Source organism: Nyctereutes procyonoides, unplaced genomic scaffold (assembly GCF_905146905.1).
Source record: "Nyctereutes procyonoides isolate TBG_1078 unplaced genomic scaffold, NYPRO_anot_genome, whole genome shotgun sequence".
NCBI classification, from domain to species: domain Eukaryota; kingdom Metazoa; phylum Chordata; class Mammalia; order Carnivora; family Canidae; genus Nyctereutes; species Nyctereutes procyonoides.
The window spans coordinates 14711357-14723729 of NW_026575137.1; the positions used below are offsets into that span (position 1 = coordinate 14711357).

Genomic DNA, 12373 nt, shown 5'->3' on the forward strand with positions numbered 1-12373 from the left:
AAAAATAAAAAGCTCCAGTTTTATAAACTCATAAAATCACATAATATTAGAGCTAAACTTAAAAAAAAAGGACACTTTGCCCTATATACATAAGTAAATGAAGACTCAAAGATGTAAAACAAATGGCCCTACATGAGAAAGGCAGTTACAGATCCAAGATTAGAATCAAATTCTACTGACTCATTGGATATATACCAACTGAGAAATTTTTTGAAGCAGAAATTTCACTGCAATTTTTAAAATAGTATGCCAATTAAGAAAAAATAATTATTCATGGTTAATGTACTATAATTTTCAATTATATGACAAATGATAAAGACACACATTTAAGAAATATAACATGAATTAGATTATACTTTTAATACTAATTTGTTTCTCAGAAAATAATATGCAAGCTAAAATCTGCCCCAATTGGCCAAGTTACTTTTATTTCACTATTATTATTTCAAAACATATTTATCCACCCCAGATAATAATATAAACAAAGTATGAGGTCAATTTTCCCATGTTTTGAAGGGTATAACTTGACAAAGTATACATGGTAATTTGTATGTTTTAAACTTAAGTCTCTTCCAAAAGTAAGTTGTCTTTTGTTTATGAGAAACCAACTCAACTCATAAAATCAAGAAACACATCAGATGTAAACAGCACATTTAGAGTTTATTTATTTGTACAAACCCAAATCAGATTTAAGGGCACTTTTAAGATTACCTAACTAACATATATGTTACATTAAAAGTAAATAAGGAATTTACTGTAAGTTTTATTAATTCAACAAATATTAACTGAGCATATCCTTTAGGCATTATACTACCAATGATGATGTGAAAGCAGAGAAATTATTCAAATGGATGTAATATAGATATTCACTAAAACAAATAAGTCACCAGTTAGAAGGTACTATTGGTAGCATTATGGGGCCAGGTACTCTGATACTTTTTTAAAAGGATATGCTGGGGAACTAGAGTTTAAATGTTCCATTGTAAGTCAAGATCTCAAAATACAAAATGTTTTTGTGTTAAACACAAAAATGTTCCAAAGTCTTAAAGCAGTGGTTCTCAACTAGGTATGATTTGGCAATGTCTGGAAATATCTTAGGTTGTCACAACTAGGGAGATGCTACTGGCCAGACAGTGGGTAGAGGCCAGAGATATTGTGAAACACCCAACACTGCATAGGACAGCCCTCTACAACAAAGAATTAGCTGGCTAAAAATATCAATGCCAAGGTTGAGAAACCCATGCCTGAAGTAATTTAAGTGATTTAATGAGCACTAATTTCTTCTCTGAAAGACATAATGGTACGTAAGTGTATCTTCATAAATATGAAAAATGATATAGATACAACAAAGATTATATACTTTACATGAAATTGTGACATTACTGTGTATTTTAACTAAAAATACTAATGGCAAATTTTTGTGAATGGAGTTATACTGACCTTTCTTACACATACAGTGATTTTTATCTTCTTGTGATTTTTTTTTAAAGATTTTATTTAGTTATTCAGGAGAGACACAGAAAGAGAGGCAGAGACACAGGCAGAGGGAGAAGCAGGCTCCCTGTGGGATGCCTGATATAGACTTGATCCCAGGACCCTGGGATCACACCCTGAGCCAAAGGCAGACGCTCAACCACTGAGCCACCCAGGCATCCCTTTCTTGGATTTTTTACAGTGAAAACATTTCCTTCATTTTTTTCAAGAAATATTTAATGAACATCAATTTCTAGATATTCTATATAAGGTGCTGGACTGAAAGTTCAAATAACAGCTTTGTTAGAGAAACAGACATGTGAACAAAAATTACAATTCATATGACAAGGGTTATTATAGAGGAATAAATAAGCCACAGTATGGTAAGACAGAAGAGGGAGTGATGATTTCTGTAGTTGTTGAGGGGGGGTTTAGGGTAAGAGAAGAATATTAAAGACAGCTTCCCAGAAAAACAAATGCTTGATCTGAATATTTATATCAGAAGACAGGAGGGACCTGTATGTATGTCATGCTACATAAAGAATTTCTTGGGATACCTGGGTGGCTCAGTTGCTTAAGCATCTGACTCTTGATTTTGGCTCAGATCATGATCTGCTTCAGATTCCCTCTCTCCCTCTCCTTCTGCCCCTCTCCCCGGCTCATGCACACATTGTTTCTTTCTCTTTCAAAAAAAAAAAAACAAAAAAACAAAAAACAAACTTCTTTTTATCAGTAACAGGCTTACCAATCATCTTTTTAAAAAATATTTTTATTTATGTACTTATTTGAAAGAGAGAAAGACAGCAGGGGTATAGACATAGGGAAAGGGAGAGAGAGAATCTCAAGCAGACTCCCCACCAAGCACAAAGCCTGAGATCATGATCTGAACCAAAATCAAGAGTGGGACACTTAACTGACTGAATCACCCAGGTGCCCTGCTGATCATCTTAATGAAAAGGATTCAGGCAAGGTAATATCATAAGAAGTTATGATTTTATAGAAATCACTGAGCACAGCTGGAGAATGGCCAGGCAGAAGAGAGAGATATAATTAGGACTCAGATTCAAGGTGATAAGACTCTGGAACAAGGCAGTCATCCAGTGGGGTTGGGAGAAGGAGGAGATGAATGAAGAGATGTTCTTTTTTTTTTTGTTTATGATAGTCATCACAGAGAGAGAGAGAGAGAGAGAGAGAGAGAGAGAGGCAGAGACACAGGCAGAGGGAGAAGCAGGCTCCATGCACTGGGAGCCCGACGTGGGATTTGATCCCGGATCTCCAGGATCGCGGACTGGGCCAAAGGCAGGCGCTAAACCGCTGCACCACCCAGGGATCCCAAATGAAGAGATGTTAAGAAGAATCAGCAGAACCACAGTCAGAAGATACTTCCTGAGCATGTTGATATAAGAAAACTGTCGCTAGAGCAAAGAAGTTAAGACTAGTCCGTGCTGGGGAATGCTAAAGTAGGCCAAAGTGAACATGTAAATATTTATAATATAAAAATTGCCATCAATTTGATGTATATATAAAATACAATAAAACCAAATAATTTAACTTCATTTCATCTTAAAAATAAAACTGACTACAGAATACTTTAAAATACTAGTGTCAAACTTGAGGATCCCACTCAATATATTAAAGGTCATCACTACTGTCTTCAACAAGATAAAGGCTGAACAAATGGAAAATCAACCACTCTCCCTGGATTCTTCAAAGAACTGTGGTAACAGGGCCTAAAACTGCAGTTTTGCCCCTAAAACTGGAAAGACAGGCAGATACAGAGAATCACAGCTTCCCAGGAGCAGGAGCCAGCAGCTGCAGTTAATTTTAGTAGAAATTCTTTAAGTTGTTATTGATGACTTGCTCTGAGCTCAGGGCAGACCAGCCTGAGAGTTAAAAACTGCAAGGGGGCCCTGCCTTTGGGGGGTGGGGTCCACATTCTCAGGTTTTACTTCCAGTAGCTCTACCAGGTTCTCACTGTAAAATAACAGAGAAAAATCCCCTCCTGCTTCTGGTAGGGGGAGTGGTAAACATTTTGGAATACACCCAGAGTTCTTTTCTTCCTAACAAGGCCTGCCCTCAAGGGAAACTATTTTACCAGAGCCTAATGGACTGGGGTTTTACTAAAGCCTAAATGACCTGGGGGAAGGGAAATACCCCACTCAGTCTCTCTAAAATACTGACATATAACCATCAGAATGTAAAAGGCTTCCCCTCTTCCTACACTTTACCACATCAACAGGGTTCTGATGTAATAACTGCAGCTAAAAGAACTGTAAGTTTCAGATCCTATTAAAGAATCTCCAGGAAAACCCAAAACAACAGAGGAGACAAAAACAAGGACAAACAGGAAATTTCAGCCTGTAGCACCACAACCACAGTAAACAGTAAATACAGTCTAATTCGTAGCCAAATAAACATAAAACCTCACACTAAAGGCCCATGTAATCTCAGTTCCTTTTATCACGTCTTGCTTTCAACAAAACATTACAAAGCATGCTAAAAGGCAAGGAGAAAAAAAAAAAGCCAGTCTGAAAAGATAAAGCAAGTGTCCTATCCAGACTCAGATATGGCAGAGACTTAGGAATTATCAGGCCAGAAATGTAAAATGGTTAATATGCTAAGAGATATAAATTAAAAAGTGGATAACATGTCAGACTAGATGGGTCATATAAGCAGAGAGATGGAAGTTCTACGGAAAAATCTAAATGAAATGCTAGAAAATGAAAACATTTTAACAGAAAGGAAGAATGCCTCTGATGGGTTTCCCAAAAGATGAGACAGAGCTAAGGAAAGAATTTGTGAGCCTGAAGAAAGGTCAGTAGAAAATTCTACAACTGAAATGCAAAGAGAAAAAGAAAACAGTGGAAAAGAACAGAATATCCAAGAACTGTGGGACAGTTTCAAAAGGTGCAACACATGTAATGGAAATACGAGGAGAAGAAAGATAAAGGAACAGAAGCAATATCTGGTCATATTGACTGAGAATTTTCCAAATGAATGACAGACACCAAACCACTGATCTAGAAAACTCAGAGAACACAAGGAGGATAGATACCATACACTCTACACCTAGACATACTATATTTGAATTACACAAAGTCACAAAGAGAATCTTGAAAGAAGCCTGGGAAATGAGATAAGAATTAGATTTTATTTCTTTTCTGGAAATATACAAGCAAGAAGAGAATGGAGTGAAATATATGAAGTGCTAAAAGAATAAAAAAAACACTAACCTAAAATTCTGTATACAGTGAGGTTATCCTTCAAAAGTGAAGGGGAAATAAAGACTTGGTAAGGCATACAAAAATGGAGGGAATTTATCTCCAGTAGACCTGCCTTACAAGAAATGATAAAAGAAGTTCTTCAGAGAGAATGAGAATAATAATAGGTCAGAAACCTGGATCTACATAAAGAAGGGAAGAGCATTAGAGAAGGAATAAAAGAAGAGAATGTTTTCTTTTTTTTATTTTTAATTGACCTAACGGAAAACAGTTTAAAATAACAATAGCAAGAATGTATTTGGTGATAATATAGCTTATGGACTAGTGAAATGAACTGACAGCAAAGTGATGAGGGACAGGAGGGAGGAAGTAGACATGCTGTGTTATAAGGCACCTGCACCACCCATGAAGCCGGACAGTATTATTTGAAAGCAGGCTTTTATTAGTTGCAAATATATATTGCAAACTCTGGAGCAACTTTGTTAAGAAAGACGTATAACCGACATGCTAAGAGAGGAGAGAAAACTGAATCTTATAAAACGCTCAATTAAAACCAAAAGAAGGCAGAAAAAGAGTAGAAAGAGAAGAAGAAGAGGAGGAGTAGGAGGAGGAAAAGAAAGAGGAGGAGGGACGCCTGGGTGACTCAGTGGTTGAGCGTCTGCCTTCAGCTCAAAGCATGATGGGGGGCAGGGGTCCTGGAATAGAGTTCCACATTGGGCTCCCCAAGGGAGCCTGCTTCTCCCTCTGCCGATATCTCTGCCTCTCTGTGTCTCTCATGAATGAATAAATAAAATTTTTTAAAAAAGAAGAAAGTAGAAAAGAAAGAAACAAAGCATATGCAAAGCATATAAAAGTTATGCACTCCACAGCCCATTGTGGGATGTGGAGCAGCGAGAAACCATGGTCCCAAAGCTGTAACGAGTGTCCAAATCACTTCTGTAGAAGAAAAACAATCTGTGAAGTGTGCCTCCTGATGCTTTCCCCCTTTAAAATGTGTCACTCTTCAGAGATTCAGAAATAGCAAGTTCTACTTTGAAAATACTTTCTGGGATTCTGAGAGAGTGGAAGTCCGTGGCTTCCAATCCAGTAATCCAGGTCATAGTCTTTAGAGCTTCTGTGTCCCGAGGTCTATAGCTGGTGAAGTTTCATTCTCCCAGGTCATTTCTGACACTTTCTCCTTTCTCTCTGGGAAAGAGGAGAAGAGGGTGTATGTCTGGTCTCTCTCTCTTTAGCTCCAGTTAATAAGGGGGTTTTTACCTTTTCAAGTTCTTCTCATTTACCCTAACGGTTACAAAAGAGTGATGTGGAACTTCCATATCAGAATCACCTAGGATGATATAACTATATCATATCCTACCCATATAGTTAAAGGGAGATTCATGGGTTTTGCCCAAGAGCTACTGAATCAGACTCCCAGAGAGTGAGCCCAGGAATCTGTACTGCTGGCAAATGTCACAAGGAACTCTTACACACACGGAAGTCTGCATTTGAGAACCACTGCTTTAAAATAGAGTTCCTTTAGAGCTGGGGAAAGGGATGAGGTTAAAAGTCATTTCTCCTTATGTTTGGAGTCAATATACTGCTAGGAGAATTTGCCCCTAACCACCTGCTGAATATATCTGCTAAGGAAATATAGTAAATGCTCAAATATTGAGTGTTTATTGAAAGATTACCTGAGAAGCATAACACCCTATTAAGTTCTATGCTTAGCAAAACATTTTGATTCTTCTAACCTAGATAGAAGTCATTTCATTCTAAATTAAGTTTTAAAAATTTTATGGCCTTATATGTCATGAGTACAGAATAGCTATCATTTTAAAACTATGAAAGTACAACATGCCAAACTTTATTTATTTATTTATTTATTTACTTATTTATTTACCAAACTTTATTTAGATGATAGGCTTGCTCTAATGCAGGCCATCAAAAAAAAAAAATCACTTGGGCTTCCATATCAGTTAAATATGGTTTAAGAAATTCCTGCAAAAGAAAAATAAATGGTTGAAAACATAAGCAGCTATGGAAAATGTAAATCTAAAAAAAACCAAAAAACTTACAAAGAGTTATAATAAGGATCCAAAAGAAATGAATAGATATGTCAGCAAATCCTATGCGTTGAGGTACCGTAAGGGTAGTGGAAGGGGCTAGGGAACTGGCAGAAGGGTGTATTCATTAGGATAAACCAAAAGAGAAAAAAGATGCCTGGGCTCAGAACATAGAGGCCTGCTCATCAAACCCTCCCAAGAAACAGAAAACCAAAATCCACAAAATGCTGATTAGTAAGGGAGAAGATAAGAGAAACAGGTCTTTTACTGGGTTATTCAAGTACTAGGTCCATGAGTCACACACAGACTATGTTATATTACTATGCTACTTTGTAAAGGCTTCTTAAAGTCTAACATCAGTAGCCAATCAAAACTGTATCATCCCATCAGTGTCTGCAGGAAAGAAGGACCTGGCTTGATTTTTACTTCTTTACATTCCCCACTTGGGGAAATGGGAGCTTGGAAAACCTTTGCTTTGGAAAACTTGGGAAACTAAGTTAGAGCCTACTCTTGTGTTGTTCTTTGTGGAAGAAAAAAAATGGTAAGGAGTAAATAGAAGCAATAAATAATCATTCCCCAGAAGCTTTCCTTTTCAGGGCACTGTGCCACTTAGAAGAGAGGCACAGTGCTCATTCCTACCCATCAATGTGTGTGTGTGTATGTGTGTGTATTTTATCTGCACGTTTTGTGTGTATGCATGTGTGCAGCTATGTATGTGCAACAGTGTGTGCATTAGAGGGACATGGATGGTACTTAACAACTGTTAATTTGGAACTTACCTTGCATCTAGCAACAGCAAGTTATATACCCATGTGAGTGCTGTCACTTAGAATATGGAATGGAGTGTTAGGTTCTCAGCAGAGAAGAAAAAACAGAGATAACACATGCACATACACACACACACGCACACAGGTATACAGAAATTCTCCTAACTTGTGGGTTAAGGCAGGTGGGAGGGAGTCAATCTTCATCCCTTCCTGCCTGCTCTCTGTTGTTGGCCACCTGAGAGGCTGAGAGAGAAAGAACTGCAGGTAGGCTATCACTGAGAACTTACTCTGGATGTTGTGGGAAGATACGGTCTTTTTCAAAGACATAGTGGAAGCAGTAGACTTGAAGTTTGTAAAAGATGGTGTGGCTGCACAAAAATAAGAGAAATAAGGAAAACAGTGAAGTAATTATCATCAAAGTCCTCTAGAATTAATCCATGGTAGAAGGTAAGAAAGCAATTCTGGAGGCCAAAAAAAGCAAGAATTACCTGTAAATAACTTTTTTTCCAGCTCCTCTTGAATTTTAAGAAGAATCCTTTCTTGCTCTAAGGCTTCTATGTACTTGGAGTAGCACCAGGTTGGCTAGAAAGACCATTTTCAAAGTTAATTTTGGAAATGTTTGCCTCAGGAAATAAACTGAAGGTAAGTAAGATGGTTTATTCAAACCTCTTCTTTTAAACTTTTTACTAAAATATAACAAACCTCAATAACAGATCACTGAATATAACTATTCAATGATGTGCTATATGTATTATAACTATTTCTCAGTGAATCAATGCTCAAAGGCTTTATAGATTTATTGACAGCAATTCAGGCACCTATATATATTTAATTTGATTATGAATTTAGATGCTTAAAAGACATCCAAGTTTTTTTGGGGGGGTGTATTTTGCATTTGGATTAATTCCAATTGTTAAATGTGTGAAATATATCTGAAACAAACGCACATATGGAACATCCACAATTGCCAAATGGTGCAGTTATTATTACTCTACCAATTGCTGGAATAATTCATATGTTTTCCTTCAATAGCAACAATAATAATTTTCATTTATGAAATGCCTTTGGCTCCCAAAAGCTTTTTAGTTTCTTACAAAACCCTTGACATGTATTACAAGAGATCATCACCATCATCATCATCATTCCTTTTCCTCTCTCTTTCTCCTTTTAACAGACAGGGAAACAGGCTCAAAGCAAATTTAGTGATTTTTTTTTTCAGGCTTCCAGGTAATACTGACTTGCAAATGACAGTGAAAATTAGAAGCCTGCTATCTCTAATTCCACATTCCCCTCTTTATTTTTACACTGTGTTTCTGAAATTTAATGCTACTCATCTGCTAATGAATCTTCTCCCAAATGGCATTATTACATATCACATACTTTTAGATACTACCTTTCTCAACACATGGCATCACAAAATTGGACGTTTCTCTTCTCTCAATAAGAGCTTTATAGTCTATCAGTTATCTCAGCTGAGTGGCTGAATTTATTTGACATTCCTAAATGCCAAAAAAGATTGTTTCTTGAGCTAGTATCATCCTAAGACACAAACACTTTTGATACAAGATATTAAAAATGGACATAAACTAAACTTATGAAATTTCATAGACGTGATCTTAATGTACAAGTTATAAATGTAAATATAAACATAAAAACTGTAAATGTTGATGGTCGTGTATTGGACAATTTTATGACTGCTTCAAAGAATTAAAAAATTGAGACTAAGCCTTTAAAGTTTTTCTTTCTTTTTTAACCCAAGAATGTATTAATCAAGTGTATTCTTAAACTCTATCTGCCTTACTCTCTTTTCCAATAAGATAGTCATTTCAACTGCTACCTCTTAAATCATCAAATGTATCAAAAAGTATTTTCATTGGTTATATTGTCCAAGATCAACTGAAATTTTAATGTTCTCTGAATGCTCAAGGAAATTCACTTCTAATCTCTCCTAATATAATTTTACCTTCATTTTCAAACAAGCACACCTCTACTATTGTAAAATAACTGAGCAACTGCATTTCTATTATCCAAAGATCTAAAGAAGAAGTGGCATCAGTGACACCTTTACTGCTTACCTGCCGGCCGTATGCTTGTAGGCCTAAAACTGGGTCAGTGGCTAAAGCAGCTGTTTTGATTGCAGATCCTGAAGAACTTGGATATTGTTTGATTCCATCCTGTAATTATATTAAATTATTCCAAAAAAGGAATAAAACTGTATTAGCATAAACTTACAGTAAACAAGTAATAAATTAGATGAAAAAATATTTTGTGGCAAGTACCACACCTGCGATTTCATCAAGTCAAGATTACTAATGCAATATAATTAGTGAACTCAATATTACTAATGCAATATAATTAGTGAACTTTAATTTTCTTTTATACTAATAATTTTTTTGTTTTTTTAAAGATTTATTTATTTATTTATTTATGATAGAGAGAGAGATTGAGACAGAGAGAGGCAGAGACACAGGCAGAGGGAGAAGCAGGCTCCATGTCGGGAGCCCGACACGGGACTCGATCCCAGGACTCCAGGATCATGCCCTGGGCCAAAGGCAGGTGCCAAACTGCTGAGCCACCCAGGGATCCCTATAAAAATATTTTAAAATAAATGATAAACTATAAAGAGCATAAAAAGCACTCTCAAATTCTGGCATGTAAGAAAAACCATTGTAAACATTTTCATAAACATCCACCCAAACTTCTCACCAGAGAAAGACACAGATATAATCTGTAATTTTAAAATTTATATTTTATTACATAAATCTCAACCAAATGGAATCACACTACATATGCTCTTTAAAATATTCTTTTCATGTTAAGTATTGTGAAAATGTTTCTATGTACATAAATACAGAATGGGAATTTAAAGGGGAAGGTCTTTGTATCATTCATCAATATGCCTTCCATACAACATACACCCGAAGTTTTGGATGGTGAAATGAATACAGCATCATTTCCAATGGATGAACTGTCCTATGCACTCAAATCCTGAATGATAAAAAAATAAACTATATAATCACTTCAACAGGTGAATAATAGTCTAGTAAAAGTATACATCACAGATAATTTAATCAATGCCTATTATTAGAAACTTAAATCATTAAAAACATTTTACTATTATAAATGATGCTGTGTACATATTTTAGTTGGTGACAGTACTGTCCAAGAAATTCAGTCATGAATCAGAGGAAAACTATAACACAAAGTAATTAAATATTCCTATATAAATATTTGCATATATGAAATAATACTCCAAATCACAAATACAGAAACTCAGGCCAGAATTAGACCAAAAATACAAAAAGGAAATGTAAAATGACAGTTTAAAAGAAGACTGAAGAAAAAGACAAAAATCTCTCAAAAATGAAGCTACAAGGTACTCAAGAGAGGAGAAATTTGATTGAATAGATAGGGAATTTATACATATATTATGTATATATACTTTCATTCTAATCCATATACATATATACATGATATATAATATGTACATAAATCATATATCTGGATCAAAAACTTTATATATGCACACACATATATAATATGCATATAAATCCCCCCAAAAAACTTAGCAAAAGACATAAACCTACAGATTCAAGAACCTGAGCAATCAGACAGAATAAATCCAAAGAAATCCACACATGACATATCATAATCAAATTCTGAAAACTCTAAAGACAAAGAAAAAATCTTGAAAGTAGTAATGCGAAACAATACCTTGCCTATAGGGAAAAGAAAGAATAAAAAAATATTGGAACATCAGGAAGGAAGAAAAACTGAAAGAGCAAAAGTATGGATTAATAGACTTTTCTTCTCTCCTTGAATTTCCTAATTTATGTTTGAGGGTTGAAGCAAAAATTATAAAATGTTGGAGTTAGTTTCCATTTCCTGTTTTATTCTTATGATGGCTTTATATGGTTAGCATCTGCCATTTTCTGCTCATTTTGAAATGTCTTCCATTTTCCTCAACCACCAATAACAGGGATGGGGTTTGATGTGGTTCTCAGTATATGTTGAGGGAATATTTAAAATAAGTATAAACAGGTGAGGGAAAAAGACTTAAAGGAAGAAGGTAATTTTTAGACTCTACCCAAACTGGTAAAATATCAACACCAATACACTGGGAAAAGTCATGTATCTATAAGATAATATCTAAAGATACACCAAAATAAAATTCTAAGAAATATATAAGTAATCCACAGGAATACAAAGGATGCAGAGTAAAATGAAAAACAGAGGGAACACTCAAAACAAGAAATAAAATGGCAGACTTAATATAAAATACACTAAAGATAAAGAGACTACACTAATTAAGAGAGATTGGCAAAATAGATTTTAAAAAACACCACCATGACCCAACTATATGCTGTTTATAGGAAACTTAATTGAAATATAATGCTACAGGTAGTAAATGAATAGAAAAAGATATATCATGCAAACACCAAAACAGAGCAAGCTGGTTCTGCAGCTTTGGAGAAGTCTGGCAGGTTTTTGAGAATCTCCATCTGTTCTCTACATGGCTATGAAATCATATACATATATGTATAAAACACTATCTTTCTTTTTAAAAGATTTTTTAATTTATTTATAAAGGAGAGAAAGAGCAAACAGGTAGGGGCAGAGAGAGAGGGAGAAGTAGGCTCCCCACTGAGCAGGGAGCCCCATGTGGGGCCCAATCCTAGGACCCTGAGATCATGACCAAGCTAAAGGCAGACACTTAACCAACTGAGCCACCCAGGCTCCATAAAACACTATCTTTAAAAACAGCTGAAGAATATACCCCAAGCTTAGTGGTTGCTCTTGGGGAGAGGGAAGATAATAGAACTCGGAGCTGTCAGTAAGAGAGTTTGCTCTTTCTGCAATATTTTAA

At 35.5% G+C, this 12373-nt stretch overlaps 1 protein-coding gene across 10 annotated transcripts in view; it reads right to left on the minus strand.

The window, feature by feature from the left end:
• Positions 1-640: 640 nt before the first annotated feature.
• RGS22 (regulator of G protein signaling 22) overlaps positions 641-12373 on the minus strand; it is a 128631-nt gene continuing 116898 nt past the window's right edge. For 8 of the 10 annotated variants that reach the window (XM_055303408.1, XM_055303413.1, XM_055303417.1 and 5 more), the window contains 3 exons: positions 9582-9680; positions 7995-8088; positions 6683-7874 (listed from right to left, as the gene is read on the minus strand). In XM_055303408.1, the coding sequence (XP_055159383.1) occupies positions 7594-7874; positions 7995-8088; positions 9582-9680 (474 nt within the window). In that variant the 3' untranslated portion in view covers positions 6683-7593. The other 2 variants (XM_055303410.1, XM_055303412.1) reach the window with 2 other exon arrangements.